This window comes from Trichomycterus rosablanca, chromosome 27, assembly GCF_030014385.1.
Source record: "Trichomycterus rosablanca isolate fTriRos1 chromosome 27, fTriRos1.hap1, whole genome shotgun sequence".
Lineage (NCBI taxonomy): Eukaryota > Metazoa > Chordata > Actinopteri > Siluriformes > Trichomycteridae > Trichomycterus > Trichomycterus rosablanca.
Window position 1 is genome coordinate 10,653,600 of NC_086014.1, and position 23,759 is coordinate 10,677,358.

General features: G+C 41.7%; 1 protein-coding gene across 1 annotated transcript in view; it reads left to right on the plus strand.

The window, feature by feature from the left end:
* Positions 1 to 3,040: 3,040 nt before the first annotated feature.
* Positions 3,041 to 23,759, plus strand: part of uacab (uveal autoantigen with coiled-coil domains and ankyrin repeats b) — a 51,656-nt gene continuing 30,937 nt past the window's right edge. Inside the window, exons 1-2 of the mRNA XM_062989554.1 lie at positions 3,041 to 3,053; positions 3,169 to 3,251. Coding sequence (XP_062845624.1) covers positions 3,204 to 3,251 — 48 coding nt within the window. The 5' untranslated portion in view covers positions 3,041 to 3,053; positions 3,169 to 3,203. The remainder of the gene's footprint in view (positions 3,054 to 3,168; positions 3,252 to 23,759) is intronic.

A 23,759-nucleotide genomic window follows, 5' to 3' on the forward strand; every position in this document is an offset into this window, starting at 1 on the left:
CCTCCTTGTTTCTACCCACACTGTCCATGTTATCAGCTCCACTTACCATGTAGAAGCACTTTGTAGTTCTACAATTACTGACTGTAGTCCATCTGTTTCTCTGCATGCTTTGTTAGCCCCCTTTCATGCTGTTCTTCAATGGTCAGGACCCCCCACAGGACCACTACAGAGCAGGTATTATTTAGGTGGTGGATCATTCTCAGCACTGCAGTGACACTGACTGGTGGTGGTATGTTAGTGTGTGTTGTGCTAGTATGAGTGGATCAGACACAGTAATGCTGCTGGAGTTTTTAAACACCTCACTGTCACTGCAGGACTGAGAATAGTCCGCCAACCAAAAATATCCTGCCAACAGCGCCCCAGGTCTAGAAGATGACCAACTCAAACAGCAGCAATATATGAGAGTATATTGATGCTATATATGAGGTAGGAGTGTCTAATAGAGTGGACTGCTGTGTCTCATCCAGCACAACACACTCTAACACACCACTGTGCTGAGAATGATCCACCACCTAAATAATACCTACACTGTGATGGTCCTGTGGGGGTCCTGACCATTTAAGAACAGGGTGAAGCAGGTTAAAAGGTATGTAGAGAAACAGATAGACTACAGTCAGTAATTGTAGATCTACAAAGTGCTCCTATATGGTAAGTGGAGCTGATAAAATGGACAGTGAGTGTAGAAACAAGGAGGTGGTTTTAATGTGACTAAAATGAATGCTTCTTGTTTGTAAGACCTGAGGTAAACTTTATCTGATGGCTTGATCTGTTTCCAGCAATGCCTTGCTGCATGAACAGGAAATAATTTAACCCCTCATTTGTTCTCAATGAAGCCAGAAGAAGAAAACAAGTCTCGTGGTGAGCCTGTGATTATGTGTGCAATTACTGGTCATCAAAAAAAGAGTGTAATCGTGTGTAATAGTGTTGAGACCAAAACCTATCAATGCAAATCCCACTAATGTTCTCAATCAGAGCTTAGTGTAATGAAAATAATGCAAAATGACCTGTGATATTCGAACAATGCTTGATTGGTATGCAGGGGCCCGGTGTGTGCCCAGAAAACATTCCCCATACTAATATACCACCAATATCTGCCGAAATTGTTGACGCAAATCAACAAAGTTTATGGACGTACACTAGTTATGGCAGTTTCAGACCCTGCAGCTGTAGCCACACGTTATTCATCTTCTTGGCTGACGTAAAAAGGAATCAGTCTTCTGTTGTTGTTGCCCGTCCACCCCAAGGATTGACATGTTTTGAAATCTGTGATGCTTTTCTGCTCCCCATGTAGTCTTTCTGTCAGCTCGACCTCGTACAGCCATTCTTCTCTGATTTCTTTCATCAACCAGGTGCCCACAGAACTGCCACCCACTGAATGTTTTTTTCTGTTTTCGTATTATTGTGTGGAGTTTCTGAAACACTCAAACTAGCCCATCTGGCTCCCACGACCATGTACTGTCACTGTTTTATTGATTATGATGATAAATCTGGACGTTACATAAGCTCCTATCCTATGAATGCTTGATTGTATGCGCTTATAAATGGCTGATTGGAGAATTAAAATAATCAGCAGGTGTACAAAAGCATAAAGAAACATTTGACCTCACAAACCTCTCAAAATATAATTCCAATTATGCAAATCCAAGTGTTGAAACTTACTTTTACTGCTGAGATTCTTCTGCGTGTCCTTAAAAACAAATAAAAAAGTCCTTAGTCTGTTTGTGAGAAGGAAGTTTTATTGATTTCCAATGAACCGGAAAGGTGAAAGGTGGCAAAACAAAGATTTAAGTTCATTGGAAATCAATAAAACTTCCTTCAAACATACAGTATACACCGATCAGCCATAACATTAAAACCACCTCCCTGTTTCTACATTCTCTGTCCATTTTATCAGCTCCACTTACTTTATAGTTCTACAATTACTGACTGTAGTCCATCTGTTTCTCTGCATGCTTTGTTAGCCCCCTTTCATGCTGTTCGTCAATGGTCAGGACCACCACAGGACCACTACAGAGCAGGTATTATTTAGGTGGTGGATCATTCTCAGCACTGCAGTGACACTGACATGGTGGTGGTGTGTTAGTGTGTGTTGTGCTGGTATGAGTGTCCACTCCTACCTAGTTGGTCCACCTTGTAGATGTAAAGTCAGAGACGATCGCTCATCTGTTGCTGCTGTTTAAGTTGTTCATCTTCTTGACCTTCATCAGTGGTCACAGGACGCTGCCCACGGGGCGCTGTTGGGTGGATGTTTTTGGTTGGTGGACTATTCTCAGTCCAGCAGGGACAGTGAGGTGTTTAAAAACTCCATCAGCATTGCTGTGTCTGATCCACTCATACCAGCACAACACACACTAACACACCACCACAATGTCAGTGTCACTGCAGTGCTGAGAATGATCCACCACCTAAATAATACCTGCTCTGTAGTGGCATAGGCCCTTAACCCTTAATTGCTCAGACTGTATACAGTAACTGTAATGTAAGTCGCTTCGGATAAAGGTGTCTGCTAAATGCCGAAAATGTAAATCATGTAAAATGACACCAACGTAGTAATGCCATAGTGGTGTGTGTTGTTCTGGTATGAGTGTATCAGGTACAGGAGTGTTGTTTGTTTTTTTAATACTGTTAGCTTAGTGTTAGGTTATGTGTGGTAATCATATAGTATTTAATATTGGGCACTATCTGATCACGTGATGCTGCTGGCTTGAACGCATTAAACGTGTAATATGAATAGATCATGTTTATACACGTTATTAAACGTTATGGACACATGCGCCAGGTGAGTTGCACTAACACGTGGTCCACACAGTGGACGAACAGGTCCTGTGTGACTGTAAGCCCCGCCCCTTTCTACAGGTAAGCATGACGTCACACGATTTGGGTTAGTAAACTACACACCCACACTACTCTGTAACCGTCTGGGAAGTCCCGCCCTTAGGCGCATCTGATTGGCTGGTTTTAATCGTATGCATCGGGTTTTGCGGTTCCTATTGGTTGTCCCGGCTGTCAGTTCTGAGGTCGGCTCGCGCTGGAGGCGTCAGGTGAAGAGAACGGTTTGTTGTTTTGATGAGGAGATTTTTTTGTTTGTTTGTTTGTTTATTTGTTTCGGAATTATTACTTTTGTCGCTGCCGAAGTTCCGTTTTGTCTCGGTTTGTTTGTTTATTAAGCCAAAAGGGAAACTTTTGTTCAACCGAAGCCGAACATGAAGAGTTTGAAGTACCGGCTGAGGAGGCACGAAGTCACCATCACAGTAAGTGCAGTTTTAGCTGGAGTTTCTGTTGTTGTGTGCGCTGCTGGTTTTAGTTCTATGAAACTGGTTTTATTGGTTTTTAAAATCCTGTGTTTACATTATTTGAGTCGGAATGAACAACATGTTTGAGTTTGCGCTTTGTTTTGAAATCTTTTACCAAATTTATTGACTTGTTTACCTCAGTCATTGTAAATAAACCATCATCCTAGTACTGTATTAACTCTAACTAATACAGCGGTACCTTGAAACTCGACGTCAGTTGGTTCTGGGAGTGGCGTTGAGTTACAAGGTACCACTTTACTAAGCTTTTTGTTTATTTACTTTTATACAAAGAGCTTGTTTTGTTTATTTACTTTGGCTATCTGCTTTATCCTGGTGCCAGCAAATAATTTACTTACATTTCAGACATTTATACACATCTTAGAAGTATAGTGACCAATCCACCTACTGCATGTTTCTGTAACTTTGTAGAGATGATGGAAAACCCCTCACAAATCAGACATTTATTCACTTCTTAGAAGTAAACTGACCAATCCACCTACTGCATGTTCTGTAACTGTGTGAAGATGAGTGAAGTGACCAATCCACATACTGCATGTTTCTGTAACTGTGTGGAGATGAGTGAAGTGACCAATCCACATACTGCATGTTTCTGTAACTGTGTGGAGATGAGTGAAGTGACCAATCCACATACTGCATGTTTCTCTAACTGTGTGGAGATGAGTGAAGTGACCAATCCACATACTGCATGTTTCTCTAACTGTGTGGAGATGAGTGAAGTGACCAATCCACATACTGCATGTTTCTCTAACTGTGTGGAGATGAGTGAAGTGACCAATCCACATACTGCATGTTTCTCTAACTGTGTGGAGATGAGTGAAGTGACCAATCCACATACTGCATGTTTCTCTAACTGTGTGGAGATGAGTGAAGTGACCAATCCACATACTGCATGTTTCTCTAACTGTGTGGAGATGAGTGAAGTGACCAATCCACATACTGCATGTTTCTGTAACTGTGTGGAGATGAGTGAAGTGACCAATCCACATACTGCATGTTTCTGTAACTGTGTGGAGATGAGTGAAGTGACCAATCCACATACTTCATGTTTCTGTAACTGTGTGGAGATGAGTGAAGTGACCAATCCACACACTGCATGTTTCTGTAACTGTGTGGAGATGAGTGAAGTGACCAATCCACACACTGCATGTTTCTGTAACTGTGTGGAGATGAGTGAAGTGACCAATCCACATACTTCATGTTTCTGTAACTGTGTGGAGATGAGTGAAGTGACCAATCCACATACTGCATGTTTCTCTAACTGTGTGGAGATGAGTGAAGTGACCAATCCACATACTGCATGTTTCTCTAACTGTGTGGAGATGAGTGAAGTGACCAATCCACATACTGCATGTTTCTGTAACTGTGTGGAGATGAGTGAAGTGACCAATCCACATACTGCATGTTTCTCTAACTGTGTAGAGATGAGTGAAGTGACCAATCCACATACTGCATGTTTCTCTAACTGTGTGGAGATGAGTGAAGTGACCAATCCACATACTGCATGTTTCTCTAACTGTGTGGAAATGAGTGAAGTGACCAATCCACATACTGCATGTTTTTGTAACTGTGTGGAGATGAGTGAAGTGACCAATCCACATACTGCATGTTTCTGTAACTGTGTGGAGATGAGTGAAGTGACCAATCCACCTACTGCATGTTTTTGTAACTGTGTGGAGATGAGTGAAGTGACCAATCCACATACTTCATGTTTCTGTAACTGTGTAGAGATGAGTGAAGTGACCAATCCACCTACTGCATGTTTCTGTAACTGTGTGGAGATGAGTGAAGTGACCAATCCACATACTGCATGTTTCTGTAACTGTGTGGAGATGAGTGAAGTGACCAATCCACATACTGCATGTTTCTGTAACTGTGTGGAGATGAGTGAAGTGACCAATCCACATACTGCATGTTTCTGTAACTGTGTGGAGATGAGTGAAGTGACCAATCCACATACTGCATGTTTCTGTAACTGTGTGAAGATGAGTGAAGTGACCAATCCACATACTGCATGTTTCTGTAACTGTGTGGAGATGAGTGAAGTGACCAATCCACATACTGCATGTTTCTGTAACTGTGTGGAGATGAGTGAAGTGACCAATCCACATACTGCATGTTTCTGTAACTGTGTGGAGATGAGTGAAGTGACCAATCCACATACTGCATGTTTCTGTAACTGTGTGGAGATGAGTGAAGTGACCAATCCACATACTGCATGTTTCTGTAACTGTGTGGAGATGAGTGAAGTGACCAATCCACATACTGCATGTTTCTGTAACTGTGTGAATTGTCAGGTCAAATCTAGCTATTCTTCTCGACTTATGTTACCAACCTGATCTGACCATGCTGATCTGATATATCATCAAGTTTTGACCATTCCTCTCTATGTAAGCCTCTCTATGTTACCCTAGTCATAACTTGGTTGCTTCAGAGCTGGCCTTTTGCAGCTCCGTCCTGGCTGGTCTTTCCATGTCCACCATCAGACCGCTGCAACTGATTCAAAGTGCAACCACATGGCTGATTTTTACTTACTAATGAAAGCCCGGCACTGAGAGAGCATGTTCTTCAAACCATTATTGAACAGTTTTTCCCCAGCAGAACATTGGCCCAAAGCGTTGTGCTCCTCTCACCGGCTTGTCATTGTTTTCCAGTGCTCCAGTGGGCATCTCGCTTTCCCATCGTAGATGCTTTAGATGGGCTATGCAGCGACATCTGAAGGTGTTGATGCACAGTGTCAGATCTCCAGAATTGTTAATATCTGCAGTCTCATTGTCATCTGGGTTAATGAGGTTAATGGCTGGCCTACATCCTGTCAGGGGTTTGTGGTTTGTCCCTCTTCCGACCACCGTTGGTAGATACTCGCCACAAACTTTGCCTTTTTTCTGAGATATGTCAACCCTGGGCGTTATGGTTCGTCTCTGATTAAAGTCATTTAGGTTTTTGTCTGCCCGAATCTGCTGCAATTAAACACTGGTACTAAGAGGGACTACTGTTAGCTTAGCACCTAATAGAAACCTGAGCGTGATTTGAGGATTGTTACAAAACAGGCATTGCGAATTGTGTACCGTGGAAAAAGATAACATAAAAAAACTGCCCTGACTCAACTTTTAGAAAGTTCCTAACATATCTGAAACCAGTTAATGGTGCACGTATGATGGCATTATGATATGCCAATCAGGTTGTTTTTTTTTGAGGAGAATAAAGACGTTGTCTAATAGCTTTTAAATCCAAATCACTGAATGTTGAAATGCAACTCTAATACTGAAGTTAAAAAGCAAATTGATTCATTCTAAAGGTGTTCTGACTCCACATTATATAACAATTACACTATTATGTGTAACCTCTTGTTTACATTTAATTAAACATTATTTTTGCTGCTGGGATCCAGGGTTTGAATCTTTATTGGTGCCATCGGCCGGTCGGGCATCTACACACAGACATGATTGGCTTTGTCCTGAGTGGGTGGTTGTGGAGGGATGGCCAAGACTTCTCGATAGATTGGCGTTTTGTCCTGGGTGTGTAACTACATAGTGCACGGTGATCCTGGGAAGCCAGACCTGGCACAAACGAGGTTTGTTAACTAATGTTTCATTGATTATGTTAAAGTTTACATTTACAAAACAGGTTAATAATTATAAAAACTGGAACAAGTAGAGAACAATTTTATCAACCAGTAAGTAATAACAATTATTATAGCATCACAAATGCAGAAGATACCTACAGTAGATTCCTGCAACTTCACTCATGTAAACATCCACATTCATTTTCATTCTGTTGAGTGCGTGCAGCACTTGTTTTCATTTTTCACATTGTTTCACCCTTATTTTATTCTTTTGAAGACTGTGAAATTCCCGAGAAATTTCCTGCATTCTTATTTACTCCGTTAGAAAACAAAGGAATCTGTATTTGATGTACAGGCTTGTCTGCCAGCAAGTTTTGGAGTGCACATGTTTACCGTTAAAAATCATTTTATAATGTGTAAGTGAGAAAACCGGTCTTTGCAGTTTCTGGGCCACATTAGATAATATGCAGATGGAACAGAAGTGCAAGACAGTGTTGGCTCACACAGCGCACGGATGCGAACGCCTGCTGCTTGCAACCCTCTTGAATTTACATGTGAAAGAAAGCCGGCGCCAATCTTTGTATTGTGGCACAGAAGGCTACTCACTAAAAGACCTTTTGTTGTCGAAAGCTCTTTGGATTTTTTTTGCTGCATGTGTGTTGGCTAATGGTAGCCCTGTTCTTATCTTCCACTACCGTCTTGAAATGGTTTTCAGTATTTACGCTAAGCTGATTTTCCTTTCAGTTTTTTGCAGGAAATGAGACGTATCATTTTCTTTAGCCAGTTGTGCAACCGTGTTCTCCTGTTTGTTGTTGCCTGACCCTGGGGAGCGAGGTGTGGGCGAATATTTTCACAATATTTGACATGTCTCTAGGGATTAACTGTTATGTTGTTTCTAAGACCAGTTTCCATTAATCATCCTGTTTTACCACCGCTGTTCAAGGAGGCCAGTATTATAAGTAATTACATATTTTTAGATATTTTACTGCAACTGTTAATTAGGTAACACACACACACACACACACACACACACACACACACTATACAAAAATCTTATATATAAAACAAATTAAAAATTCAAAGTGTAGCCAAATCGAATGCAAAAAACACCAACACGGTGCAAAAAGAAGATAAGGGAAGGTAAGGGAATGTGGTGCGAAGGTGGTGAAGGGTTCTAACATGCTGATAAATGCAGCAAAAACGAAAGTGATGAGTAATATCAAGGAAGTACTGGAGTTTATGGTGGAAGGTAGGTAGATTGGAACGTGTGGACTTTATACTTCAGATGTAGAGTATCAAGTATTTTAGAAAGACTCACAATGGACAGGGCAGTAATGGTCAAACTGACAAGGATGTGCAAGAAATAAGCTACGACTGATTTAGCTTTAGTCTGGCTTTCAAAAGGTGCTAGCTGATCTTTTGTTTATGAAGCCTATATCGTAATATTAATATACTAATAACTGATAATAACAAAATATATTTACTGCACATGACTATATTCTACTTATACCTTTCCACATACCTAGCCTGCTTTCACCCTGTTCTTCAATGGTCAGGACCCCCACAGGACCACCACAGAGCAGGTATTAATTAGGTGGTGGGTCATTCTCAGCACTGCAGTGACACTGACATGGTGGTGGTGTGTTAGTGTGTGTTGTGCAGGTATGAGTGGATAAGACACTGCTGGACTGAGAACAGTCCAACAACCAAAAATATCCAGCCAACAGCGCCCCGTGGGCAGCGTCCTGTGACCACTGATGACGGTCTTAAAGATGACCGACTCAAACAGCAGCAATAGGTGAGCGATCGTCTCCGACTTTACATCTACAAGGTGGACCGACTAGGTAGGAGTGTCTAATAGAGTGGACAGTGAGTGGACACGGTGTTTCAAAACTCCAGCAGCGATGCTGTGTCTGATCCACTCATACCAGCACAACACACACTAACACACCACCACCATGTGCTGAGAATGATCCACCACCTAAATAATACCTGCTCTGTAGAGGTCCTGACCATTGAAGAACAGGGGGCTAAAAAAGCATGCAGAGAAACAGATGGACTACAGTCAGTAATTGTAGAACTACAAAGTGCTTCTATGTGGTAAGTGGAGCTGATAACATGGACAGTGAGTGTAGAAACAAGGTGGAAACAATGTTATGGCTTATATGTATAAGTGAGATTAGATTTGCATGATGAACTGATCATCTGTAAGAATTGTTTAATGGTAAACTACATAAAGGTGACTTTGCCTGAGCTTGTGGACACTAGATTAGATGTTTTCCTCAGTCCTCTTGTATCCAACACACCCTGCCATAACCAGACTCGAAAACACAGTTATTAACTAAGAGCCCTGTCATATAACACTGCACAAAAGGGGCTGAGTACACGCCCTCTGTATCCCGTGTTCATATCCTGAACTTACTTACTCGACAGGCACAGAATTCCCCAGAGCCTCAATAAAGGATGATTCAGTGGGCAGCACGCGTGGCAGAAATTATAGGATGATTATTTAGAAGGTCTCCAGGCCTTGTGTACGTGTTCAAATCATGTGTGATTTAACATTCTGTGTTCAGGTTTTAACTTTAACGTGTTTACTGTCATCATGGGCAATTATATTTTACACAACACGGTGTGCAAAAAATCAGTACACGAGTTGCTTGAGAGGTGCAGCGGCACACGACGCACTAGGAACTCAAGAGTTTGCATCTCAGCAGAACAAACACAATTGGCCGTGTCTGAGGGAGGGAAGGTCGAACGGGTCGAACGGTTTTTCCACAGCCGCTGCAATGATTTCGGGGGTGATGTTTAATGTTTGAAACGTATTTTTCTACGCAACAAATCATTTTGATTTATGATTGACTAGGTGGTGACGTCTTAGTTCTCATATTAATGTGGCTGGTTTGCCCGCACTGATTAAAAGTACATGGATCAGTGGTCTTTTGACAAGGTGACAGTGACACTGACATGTTAGTGTGTTTTGTGCTGGTATGAATGGATCAGACACAGCAGCGCTACCTAGTCGGTCCACCTTGTAGATGTAAAGTCAGAGACGATCGCTCATCTATTGCTGCTGTTTGAGTCGGTCATCTTCTAGACCGTCATCAGTGGTCACAGTGCTATGAATAAAGAGGCAGGTAGGTTTAAGCAATAAATACAAATACCACCAACACTGCTGCACCTGCTACAATCATACTACCTAATACATACAGTGCATCTATGTACTGTATATACAGTGATTTAACTTTGATACGTACTGTAAATGCTTGGGTCATTTCTTAATCAGAAAGTGGTCAGAAGTCAAACGGCGTGGACTGGTTCTGGGAAACGCTTGCACATCTCCGGCTGGATCTTCGTGTCCGTAAGGCTCAGTGTGTCTCTGTAACCCTGGCCATGGGATGTTACGCCCCAGAGTGCTGAGAAACTGCTAATGTGGACTGAAGGTTATCCTAGCATGAGTAAGTGCCTGGGGAATTTCAGGCGGTGGGAATGTGTTGGAGGTGAACTCCTCCATGGCTACACGGCTGGAACTCCTAAATCCATTCTCAGAGCTCTAATAAAAGGATTAAAATCACTCAGGACTGATTTAAAACAACGTTTAGATGAACTGTGAGCTGGTACTGACCCACGATGAGCTCAAATTTCTTGTTTTTTTTCCAGTGAGGATGAATCAGAATCTGTTTAGCTAATAGTTTGTATTCAATAGCAGAAATACACCGATCAGCCATAACATTAAAACCACCTCCTTGTTTCTACACTCACTGTCCATTTTATCAGCTCCACTTACCATATAGGAGCAGCATTCGTGCACTGTGGTATAGTGATGAGGACCGGCTAACAGTTATCGTTTGAAGTCATTCAGAATGTGTTGGGTGGGGTTGAGGTTAGGGCTCAGTGCATGCTAGTCAGGTTCTCCCACAACAAACCTTGTCTTGTTCTCTTGGGTGTATTGTCTACAAACAGAAGACTTTCTCCAAACTGTTGCTATTAAAAATGACCGAGAATAAAGACTCTTGATTAATTTGTTGGAAGTTGAAAAGCCGGTTTGAAATGTTTGTATTGAAATAAACACCAGCACACTCTCGTCTGTAAGAATTTGGATGAAGCAGGCTTGCTGATGTTATTTGAATGTGACATCTGAACACCTTTGAGGCTGTTTAAGTTTCTTAAAAATGACATTTTTTAACTATGTTATGATATTGGCGAGAAATGTAAAGCACATTTGAGTTGTCCTATATATATACTGCAGCAACCCCAGATCATAGCACTGCCCCCACAGGTAGGCACTAGGCATCACTTCAGTCTTAATAGTTAAGATCTCAGTAAGCCAGGTCAGTGCCTGTAGTAAATGATGGCCTAAATGCTGGATCAGATATAAAGTGGATTCCATAAAGTGATCTGTGGCTGTATTTAGTGATAGTGATTGAAACGACAGAGCTAAACGACAGCTGGGATAGCATGAGGAGATCCTTCATTTGGTTCTAATATCTCTATCGTTCAAATTTCCAAGTACTTTCTGCAATGCAGAATTGATTCCTTCTCCCAGCTAAGGTTAAACCGGAGCTGGATGAACACCAGGAAAGAAGAACGTGCTGATATGCTCTCCAGATGTTCCACTGCTTGTGGTGTATCTCTAGGGTTATCTTTTTCTCCTCTACATACCTTTTTTTTTAACTCTGCGTTCCTTTCTGTTGTTCCTTATCCCGCCGGAGCGGCCTGAGAGGACAAAGCCCGTCTAGCCGCCGCAGCTCACATGCCGGCTCATTTTACAGCGCTGAAGTACAATCGACACTCCAATCTACGCTCAAATATCAAAGCAGAGGGCTCGTCGTTCCCGGTGGGTTTCTGGCCTGCATGAAAAGTGTTAACTGGAATTAAATCTGAGGACTGCACTGCAGTGTGTGTGTGTGTGTGTGTCTGTGTGTGTGTGTGTGTGTGTGTGTGTGTGTGTGTGTGTGTGTGTGTGTGTGTGTGTGTGTGTGTGTGTGTGTGTGTGTGTGTGTGTGTGTGTGAGAGAGAGAGAGAGAAAGCAAAGTTCTGGTTAGAACGGCAGAGCTTGTACATCTGACTGGCTCATGTGCACAGAGGGTGGGTGAGGGCGCATTCACGTGTGAAGCGTTTTGCCTCGGCACAAACTGATGCTTTGTTCAGCACTTGGCTCGTCATCAAGGTGCGAATATGAGACCGTCAAATCCACTCTGAAAGCGTCCGCATGTATCTGTGTTTAGCTGGATTTGTCTCACTGTTTCACTTTTAAACTTGTTTTATAGCTCAGCGTGCTGAGTAATTGTAAGAATCAGCTTTTTTGAGAGAGTTTAAAGTGCTTATCGTAAAAACCTCATGTAATTATTACTGGTCATAAGTTCTATAAGTTCTATGTCCACTAATTGAATTCTTTGTTATTTTAATACATAAAAGTCTTGCAACCCTTAGGTGGGTCGCGAGCCGAAAAAATGGGTCGCAAAGAATAATAATAAATAAGTAAATACATTTTTATGCAAACACCCCCTTGTGGAGGCTTTATGTTACATCTTGTAAATCACAGTGGGACCAGATGGAGTAAGATGCATTGTTGCAAAATCCTGGACAAATTGTGGGTCACTTGACAATAAGTCACATTAAGCTTTGTTTACGTTAGGCATTGTTCGTACTGCCTGAGTCAGTTTTACCACGTCATATCAAACAGTTCGTCTCATTGGAGGCTCTTTGAAAAGGTCAGCAAACTGGACAAAGCTTAATCAGGTGAACTTTGAGCTAAGCGGCACCGCCACACTCCATAGGTAACAACGGCACAACCGGCGCAAAAGCGGTTTTCCCGCGTCTCATGTGAATGCACCCGGAGGGTGAGTTTCTAATCAGCGGTATGAACTCTCTCTCGGTTCATATCAATCGTCAGCTGTTTTAATGGCCTTTTTATTCAACAGTATTATTCAAACAATGAGTTCTTTGTCGGTTATTGTTTAACTGGTTGATCATTAACACGTCTAATCTAAAGTTACATTTTGGATACTGATGATACTGTCAGAAGAAAGTTTATAGCCGTTTTGTAACACTTCAGCAATAAAACTTTAGTTTTTAGGCAGTGAAGTCGCCCTCCTCTATTTGCCCACACATGTCCCGCACACACCCCACCTTTACCGTGACACCGTGATAGCGCCATCTCCTCAATAGCTCCATTTCTCCCACTTTTATGGTATTTTTCTTCGTCTGGAGACTTACGTGATCGTCCATTAGTTTTGCTCGTACACGTCTGTTCTTTTCTCTCTCCCACCTCTTCGCTGATAGTTAAATTGTTTTTGCTTTTTTCCTCTGTATTCTGTATCCCAAAATCTGAGGTGTTTCTCAGAAGGAGCTTTTGGAGCTCTGATTGAAGAAGTATCCAGCTTTTTGTCTCTCTCTGTTTTGTAATAGTGATGCTGGAGAATTAAACAAGCACTGTTGTTTATGTATTTATTTGTTTTTTGTTGCACACAATTAATTGCTCGGTTTTAATGACTAATGCAAATTTAAGACTTAATAAAAAAAAAAATTAGGTGGCCAGTATCGGGGTCTGGGTGTCGGTGGGGTTGTAGCTCATCTCAGAGAACTTAATCTCCTGACCTCACCATTATTGCAAAAACTGCTGATTCTGACTGATTTAAAACAACAGAAACTATAGAAGCTCACTAGAGTATATAATCAACAACTTCAAAGTCATTTAATAGTTTTTAAAGCTATTATTAAAAGCTAGGGACAGTGATAGCTCAGTGGTTAAGGTACTGGACTAGTAAACAGAAGGTTGCCGGTTCAAGCCCCACCACCACCACCAGGTGTCCACTGTTGGCCCTTAACCCTCAATTGCTCATCGTGTTCCGCTCATTGTGTAAGTCGCTTTGGATAAAAGCATCTGCTAAATGCTGAAAATGTAAATGTAAAAGCAGATTTTAGAACTTGGTTGTAATCAAGTTATTGTTGCAATATTTTACCTACTAATGAGTAGTTCATCACCATAATAATTCTCTCTAATAGTTGTGATTATGTAATACCTGGGTCAAAATGATGTCCTGATCCTGTATTTAATCCGTTTCCACAGTGGATTAATCAGTTTTAACATACCAGGGACAGTTTTAATGCCGGATACCCTTCCAGATGCAGCCCTTTTTCTTTTATCTGGGCTTGGGACCAGCAATAAGAGTGCACTGGTAATGACTGGGCTGGTCGAACACCTTCCAAGCACTCAAAAACAGCCAGCCATGTGTGCGTAGACACCCGACTGGCAGAAAGCACAGCAGAGATTCAAACCCCTGGATCCTGGATGTTAAATGTATTCTCATTTTACCCAGTAACAATATAATCATCATTTATTCACCATTTTTAGTTTATTTTGCTTTGTGTTTTCTTTGGAGCATAGGTTCTTACTAGCATGGCATGTTGATGAGTGTTGGACATTGCTGATGCTGCCCTCTAGAGGAGGGGTTAGGTGCACGACAGGACCCAGTTAAGACAGGTTCATTTATACATGTATGAAGATGAGAGAAAGTTTGGGACGTCCAGCATGTTTGCTTGTTTTTGCATCTTTATTATACAGTAATAATATTGATCAATTAATAAATTATTACTGAAATACATGATAAGCTTACAGCTCTGGGATTTGAAAGTCATGAATAAACTGAATAATGAACCTGGTGTTTGCAGATGCTCGATATAGAGGGGGCAGTGGAGCCTTAAATAATAAAAACTAGCTCAAATAATTGGGAGATTTTGATGTAGTCATGAGTTACAGGTTCATTACGTGAATCCAGCCATTATGAGAGGCACATGAATGCACCCTTAGTGCCGGTCCCAATCCCGGATAATTAGGCAGGTTGCATCAGATAGGGCAACTATGCTAAATCAAATATGCAATATGACAAACGATGATAACGGGAGCAGCCGGAAGAAATGATTCATTCATTCATCCAGTTTGATTCATAGTTCTTGCTTAATTCTGTAAGAAGGAAACTGAAATAATTACACAATCATTTTTGGTTTCCAATATTTGCTGCCCTTCTTTAGTCCGTGCTTTCTATCTAGTCTTAAAAGTTTGGGCACTCCTTGTCTTGTATTTCTTTCCTGTTCTTATCTAGTTGTATTATTTTCTTTTCATTTTGATTTTGATTCACTCTTGCTTACTTTAACCCTCATGTTTCCTTTTTTATTATCTATTTGAAATTTCTGCCACTCCAGGCCAGCATTCCTCCTTTTCACTTCTGTATATTTATTCTTTTTATTCTCACTATCAGTTTGACATTCAGTCCTCCTACACACATTTCATTTCCTTCATTTTTTAGCTCTGTTTGAAGTCTCTCTGTCTCTACCCCCTAACTTTCTCTTTATCTGCAACCCCTGCCAACATTACAAATCAAGCCGTCCTCTGCTTTTCAGCCCCCCCCCCCCTGCTTTTCTTTGTCAGTTACACAGAACCCAGAGCTGTCAAGCTCACCAGTGTAATCTCAATCACGCAGAAAAAATGACCACATCTAGTTTCTTTTACTAATCTAACAGCCTGCGTTTTTATTTGTAATGAACAAGAGCCACTAAAGTAAACTTTGGGAACAGTCACAGAACGGTTTGTTACATTGGTGTAATATTTCAACAGCAGGATGAATCAGTCCAGGCTGTTCCTAATCAGTTTCAGATTTTTTTTGCTACCAATCAGTTCCAGAATCTCTCTCTTTATAAGGGGCAGAATTAGGATTTAGTTTGACTTTGCCTTGTGCCTGTTCAGCAGAGTTTGTGTTGATGTTGCGCTTTTGCTTTTTCATTCGGAGCTGATGGATTAGGACGGAATAAAATTGAGATGAAAAATTCTCAGCGTTCTGGGAGGATTGAATATCCACATAATGGCAGGGATATGGGACACGTTTGACCTTGTAGGGCATCTTACGCCCGCCCCACCCCCATTTCCGCCTCAAACCTTTCACTCCCGGCCCATTTTCATGTGTACATTCACATTTTTGGCATTTAGCAGACTTACAGTATACAGTCTAAGCAATTGAGGAACAAGGGCTCAACAGTGGCAACCTGGCAGTGGTGGGGCTTGAACAAGCAACCTTCTGATTACTAGCCCAGTACTTTAACCGCTAGGCTACAACTGCCTTACTGGCTGTATTTAACACATGCCCCCTCCATCACGTGTGAAGTAGCCGACCGCTTCTTTTCACCTGCACAAGGTATCACACGCCGATCTCCATTACCCCCGTCCTGTCGCAAGCGCTATCGATCAGCCAGCAGAGGCCGCTATTGCTAGGGCAGCTGTAGCCTAGTGGTTAAGGTACTGGACCAGTAATCTGCAGGTTGCCGGTTCAAACCCTAGGTCGCCGCTGGTTGCCCTTGAGCAAGGCCCTTAACCCTCAATTGCTTAGATTGTATACCGTCACAGCTGTAAGCATCTGCTAAATGTCAAAAATGTAAATGTATTGCAGCATTAATAAATATCCTTTTGACCATACCTCCCTCCCGACAGACATAGCCCATGGTGTCTGTGTAGGCACTTGGTCGGTTGATAATACAGCTGAGATTCAAACTCATATCTCACTGCATTAGACTGCCGTGCTATTCAAAGGGCCTGCAAATTCTAACACCAATTCTAACACCTGTGCATGTGCGTTTTTAGCTTGAAGTGGCTCATCTGTGCTGGAATCTTCTCTATTATGAGCGCTTAACAAGCATTCACAGGATACCCACAGTCCTACTCTGAAATCCAGACTAGACTAGAGTGACGCTCTAGTAGTGTGTAATTTTGTGGAATATTTCTGATCAGGATGTGACCGTTGGTGGTCTGGGTGCGGTCGGTGGAAAACGGGGCTCGCGAGTCGAGAGGTCAGTGGGAAAGCCGATCCTCCTCCTTGTAACTCGCCTGCCGAAAATAGGGAAAAAAATACCACAGGAGGAACCTGGCTCTGGGGTCAGGGGTCAGACCTGATGTCTAGACATTGAAAAGCTCTGTGGACATACTTTCCACAAGACTGTAGGGGAAAGGTCAGCTTGGTTTCTCTGGATGGGGTGTTTGTAAGGATGATACTAATGGAGGGCTGTGCGCTAATGGGAATGGGACTTTTAGTGAATCAGACAGGAGCTGTCATGGGAGTCTAGCTGAGCACTTGTTACTCCAGTTTTATCCAGTGATGGCAGTTTAAATGGGACGTCTTTTATTAGGCTTGTTTTATTAAGGGGGAAGAGGCTGTGTTTCCGTTTAAGAGGAAATGTAAGCCGAAATTTTATGGTATTTCATTAATTTGACATTAACAACCGACTCTCCTGCACCATCCATTCCTATATTATGTCTTTTTTTGCCAGACTCTGCCTAAAGTACCTAAGAAAGTCTACAGGAAAACCAAGAGAATTCTGCCCATTAGTGCTTAAGTGTTTTCTGGTCTCTCCCCTATAGACCTCAGTGAGCGTCTTCATCCTCTGGCACTGGACTTCTGGCAGTCCCACTTACAAGACTCATGTAATGCAAAGGGCGGACAGATTAGCATGGAGCACAGCAGGAGAACACACTTCAGACTGTGATGTTCCTGTGAATTTAGACCCTACTAATTGAACTGAATGATGGAATAAATGGAAGCTACAATGCCCAGCACAGCCTTCCATCCGTGTTTTGACATCCCCCTCTGCGTCCTTAGAACTGGTTGGGAGTTTTCCAAACTCGGTTATCCGAGTCGTGTTTTTAGCTACTTTGGACCTTGACGTCTTGGACATTTTGTCTAACCGATTGCCAGTGTGACCGAGCACCTTTAGAGTTTGCTTTACTGGCTTGTTCTAGACAGAGATGATCACGTGTGTAGAGAAGCACACTTTTACGTTGATAATGGAATCCACTCAATACGTAAACACATACATCGGACATTGTCAGCACACTACACCACAGAAGAGTCTGTTACACTAACTTAATAGCTGTATGATTGCTAGCTCCGCCTAATTGTATAATGCACTAACTTAATTGCTGTATGATTGCTAGGGCTGCCTAATTGTATAATGCACTAACTTAATTGCTGTATGATTGCTAGCTCCGCCTAATTGTATAATGCACTAACTTAATTGCTGTATGATTGCTAGCTCCGCCTAATTGTATAATGCACTAACTTAATAGCTGTATGATTGCTAGCTCCGCCTAATTGTATAATGCACTAACTTAATTGCTGTATGATTGCTAGCTCCGCCTAAATGTATAATGCACTAACTTAATTGCTGTATGATTGCTAGCTCCGCCTAATTGTATAATGCACTAACTTAATAGCTGTATGATTGCTAGCTCCGCCTAATTGTATAATGCACTAACTTAATTGCTGTATGATTGCTAGCTCCGCCTAATTGTACAATGCGCCTCATATTTCAAATGCTACGAAATATGGCTCATTTCATGCTCTCTGATGTGATTTTCACAGCCGTGAATTAGGTAGGACCTTATTTATAGGTTTTATACATATATATTGCGTTATGCTTTCTCTCCACCAATGCCGATCCCCGCTCTGATCGAGGAGAACAGAGCCCCCCCCCCCCCGACACGTGGGCAGCATGCTCCCTCCAACACGTGGGCAGCAGCCGTATGCATTTTGTCACTTACACTTTGACGAGTGCAATGCGAATCAGCACTGTGTACGGAGAGACACACCCTGACAGCACTCTTTTGCAGGCGCCATCAATCAGCCAGCAGAGGTCGTAATAGCATTAGTTATGAGAGAGTCCCCATCCGGCTTTTTAATATCCCACCCCTTTCTGAACAACAGGCCAATCGTTGTTCACGTGGCCGCTCAGCCCAGCCGGCAGGCATAGCTGAGACTCGATACGATGTATTCGAGATCCCGGCTCTGGTGTTCCAGCGTGTGTTTTTATCGCTGCGTCACCTGAGCGGCCTTATTTATACTGTAGTTAGTCCTTACTTTGGTCATTTTATTTATGACAGTGGTGTTATATCATAACTGCAGTGATTCCTTAACCCACAGGTGTTAATAAGGTGGACGTTAAAGTTTCAGTAATCTTCCCAACTTAATCCAGGTTGGACGGGGTTAAGATAAGAGCTCTTTTATTTCTTTGTAGGCCACGTTGTTCTAGAACAGTAAAGGGTCTTCTCAAAACTGTTACCACAAAATTAAAGACACACAAAGGTCAACGTTACTCCCATTGGTCAGTTATAGCATTCTCTGGTACCCACCTCAGCAGGCATGGTGGACCACACTACCCTGCCATTTTTGTGCAAATTCTATTGAGTCTGTTGAGTGCTTGGCCAGGCCGGTGGCACCGCTGAGACCCAAACCTATGACCTGAGACCCTGGTCTTAGCATTCAAAAATGCCAGGCCACCCAAGTAGGCAATAAATCTTGTACGTAATTCCAATCCAAGTGCTATTTTTCGTAGAATCTGGACACTGAAGAAATGAAATGCAGCTGGTGTGAATTGAAATTTTAAATGGAGCAGTGGTCGCTCACGTGGAGGAAAAAATGCTTTAGAAGCCTGCATGGTGTGAAGACCAAAAATAGGTTCAGTGGAAGAAAAGGGGGTTTGTCCAAAATAGCCAAACCTGGCTAATTAAAAGGGCTGTCCACATACTTTTAATTAAGTAGTTTAACTTTGTTAGCAGGATTTCGTAGCTGGCCTGCAGGCTTTTCTCAATTTCTAGTTTGCATACCACCACAGGCCTCCCACGGCTTCTTGCTTCTTTCTTTGGCATACCAACACAGATGTCAGGCTCCCCACTTAGCCAAGATCTACACTCAAGCAGACGTAACTAAGTTTGCCGGACTGGAGATGTCCATTTAAAGCACGCATCTATACGACAGGCAGTTTGGCCAGCGTCCTGTAGTCCCAGGGTATCAGTGAATCTGGAAATAGCCCACAATTACAACCGTGCAGTCGCTAATCACAGGGCAGCGCTTCATTCAAAACATATCATTGATGGGTAATAGCAACAAGGGCGGAACGGTGGCTCGGTGGATAGCACTGTCGCGTCAGTCTAGTCGTATCCAGTTACCAGATTGCATTTCGCTTCCTCTCTACTGATGCTGATTCCACTCCTGACTGAGGAGAGCCGTGACTAACACACGACTCCTCACACGTATACTTATCCCAGTATCTGCACAGACGCCATAGATCAACCAGCAGAGGTCGTAGTTGCATCAGTTATGAGGAATCCCCTCCGGCACCCTCTCTTACAATCAAGCCAATCATTTGTTTGTCCGTGTAGGTGCCCAGCCTGCCGGAAGCAGAGCTCAGATTCGAACTCACAAGTGCCTCTGCTGCAGCTGTTGATGCTCGTACGTTAATTTTGGGTTCATAAAATGATTTATAGGCTCATGAACGGAGTATTACTTTTATCTGATGATACGTTATGATGCAACAGGGTTGCAGAAAGTATGGGTACCTTACAGCTCCAGGGTCCTGGTGGTCGAAAAGCTAAATTCTCCATATAGCTGCTGCAACTCTGTCATACTGTAGGTCAGACGAGCGGAAAAGTGCTCAGTACACACTCAGTGAAGTGTTTATTTCGCCGTTCGGGACACCTCCAAGCATTCCGGTTATGTCCGTATCCTAGGTCCAAGCTGCTGTTGCTTTACACGCGTCATTCCTTGAGTTTCCTTTTAGACTTGATAGTTTTTTACAAATGGACAGCTTGAGGAACAGCGCTGTGGATTGATTGACGCTTGGGCAAGTTCTGACTCGAGTTGCAAATCCCCGAGGCTCGTGTATCTCCTCAAAACGTGTCTCCGATTCTAATCATGTGATGTGCACAAGGCTTTTTTTCTGAATCGCGAAATACTCCTTGCTTTGCTGTCGGCGTAGTACAGGTGTGGGTCTGCTTAAGGCTAAGATACAGCTGGGAGATCTTCACATGTTCCTCGTTCGAAGTACATGCAGAGACTCTGCAGGAACAAGTGTTCGTGGTTGTCTGATCGTACTTTCTGTTCTGGATAGAATGACAAGTATGGCATTGTTATTTTTTGTACAACCGTCTGCCAATCTTGGAAGTCCCTGTCGATTATTTCTCCAGAATTTTCATCGAAGTGAAACGGTTGCAGCTGGTAGGAACTCGTCTGGCTGGAATAACCATCCATGGCTGTTTTGCCCCGGGTTTTTTCCTTTGGGCTGTAGCACATCTGCTTTGCAGTGAGAGAACCTGCCGTAAGTAATGCTGGGAGGTAAACACACACAATAATGAGCTCCTGTACCTGCTGGTTTTATCACTTCAGGTGATTGTGGGTATTCAGACTGATGCTTAAGAGACGGTCGGGAGGTGATCTCTGACTGTATTTATTACTCATGGCATTAGTAATTCATGGTTCTTAACATGTACCCCTACGAAATGTGAGGGTTAGTGATACTGGACTTGTCTCCTGCTCGATTTTCCTCTATTTCTTGTCCCATTATTAATTTTTTTATTTGGCTGCTCCCATATGATGATATTCATAATTTGAATATGAACTTATTTGGATTACTCAAAATCTAATAACCTGAGTACTGGACGTTAATCCAGATACCTTATATAGATTACTCATAATTCAAATATGACCTGTATAACCTGAATACTGGACGTTAATCCAGGTACCTTATTTAGATTAGTCATAATCTGAATATGATCTGAATACTCCAAGTACTGGACATTTAATCCAGGTATCTTATTTAGATTAATTTTAATCTGAGGTTGACTTGAATAACCTCAATCCAGGTATTTTATTTAGGATTAATCATAATCTAAATATGACCTGAATAACTCGAGTACTGGACGTTAATCCAGTTACCATATTGAAATTAATCATAATCTAAATATGACCTGAATAACTCGAGTACTGGACGTTAATCCAGTTACCATATTGAAATTAATCATAATCTAAATATGACCTAAATAACCTGAGTACTGGACATTAATCCAGATACTTTATATAGATGAATTATAGTATGAATATTATCTGAATAACCAGAGTTAATCCAGGTGCCTTATATAGATTAATCATAATCTAAATATGACCTAAATACCTCGAGTACTGGACGTTAATCCAGGTACCTTATTTAGGTTAATCATAATCTGATTATGATAGAACAATCTGAGTATTGGACATTAATTCAGCTATCTTAATTAGATTAATCCTAATCCGAGTATGATCTGAATAACCCGAGTACTGGACGTTAATCCAGGTACCTTATATAGATGAATTTAAATTTGAGTATGACTTGAACAACCTTAATCCTGGACGTTAATCCAGGTACCTTACTTAGATGAATCATAATCTGAATATGATCGATCATCCTGAGTATTGGACATCAATTCAGCGATCTTAATTAGATTAATCCTAATCCGAGTATGATCTGAATAACCCGAGTACTGGGCGTTAATCCAGGTACCTTATATAAATTACTCATCATTCAAATATGACCTAAACACACTGAGTGCTGGATGTTAATCTGGGTACCTTATTTAGATGAATCATAATTCAAATATGACCTGAATAACCCGAGTACTGGACGTTAATTCAGCTATCTTGATTAGATTAATCATAATCTGAATATGACGTGACTAATCTGATTACTGGACTGGATAATCCAGGTACCTTATATAGATTAATCATCGTATGGGTATTATCTGAATAAACCAAGTACTGGACATTAATCCAGGACAGGTACCTTATTAAAATGAATCATAATCTAAATATGACTTGAATACTTTGAGTACTGGAGTAAAACATGACGTTAAAATCCTAATAAACAAACAGATAAACCCTGAGCACTGGATGTTAATCCAGATACCTTATATAGATTAATCATAGTATGAGTATTATCTGAATAACCCGAGTACTGGACATTAATCCAGGTACCTTATTAAAATGAATCATAATCTGAATTTGACCTGGACTGAATTAAGATAATCATATTATGCTGTTTACATGACCATTGGAAAATCAGGTAGCTATTTTCTACAAAGGTCTTTAAACGTTAACACTTGTGTGAATTTTATGTTTAAGGTTTATGCTGATAAAGATTAGCCTTTATATCTGTAACACTAAAAGTGGCCAGTACTGAATGTTATACTATCATCAATTGCCTTTTGTTTCTACTACTTAACTTGAGATAAAGTAAACAAAGCAAATAAGTCTCTCAGATATGAACCACACGTTAGCAAGAATGTAAAAGTGCCACACCTTGTGTTTGCCTGCTAATCTGGCTGTAGACCTTCTCTGCCACCAGCTTTTTTACTGTCAACACCACCCTTCCACTGTACTCTCAGCTTGTTCTTACCTGTTAATCATGCTTTTAAAGTCTTACTCACCGTGTGCGCTCCGAGAACTCCTAAGAGCTGATTTGTCTTTTGAATGGGCGCAACAAAAATGTAGGAAAGAAGAGCTTGTTATTAGTCAAGGCCACGTGTGCTCGCTTCTTGATTTGCGTCACACACACACCACCACACCACTACCACCACCACCACCACTACCAAATTCCATTATTTCTTTTAAAAAGATGCTTCAGATTGAGTGCTGTACTGAAGTATGACTCTTGTTTCTGAGATTTTCTTCCATTTCCTGTGTTGCTGGATTCCAGACAGGTTGTTTTGCTGATTGCATCCAAGAAAGATGTTTCTTGGAAGGAGTCAGGACACATGAACACACACACACACACACTTGATTTTTGTTCATGCTTAAATACACCGACCAGCCATACCATTAAAAACCACCTCCTTGTTTCTACGCTCACTGTCCATTTTATCAGCTCCACTTACCATATAGGAGCACTTTGTAGTTCTACAATTACTGACTGTAGTCCATCTGTTTCTCTGCATGCTTTGTTAGCCCCCTTCCATGCTGTTCTTCAATGGTCAGGACCACCACAGAGCAGGTATTATTTAGGTGGTGGATCATTCTCAGCACTGCAGTGACACT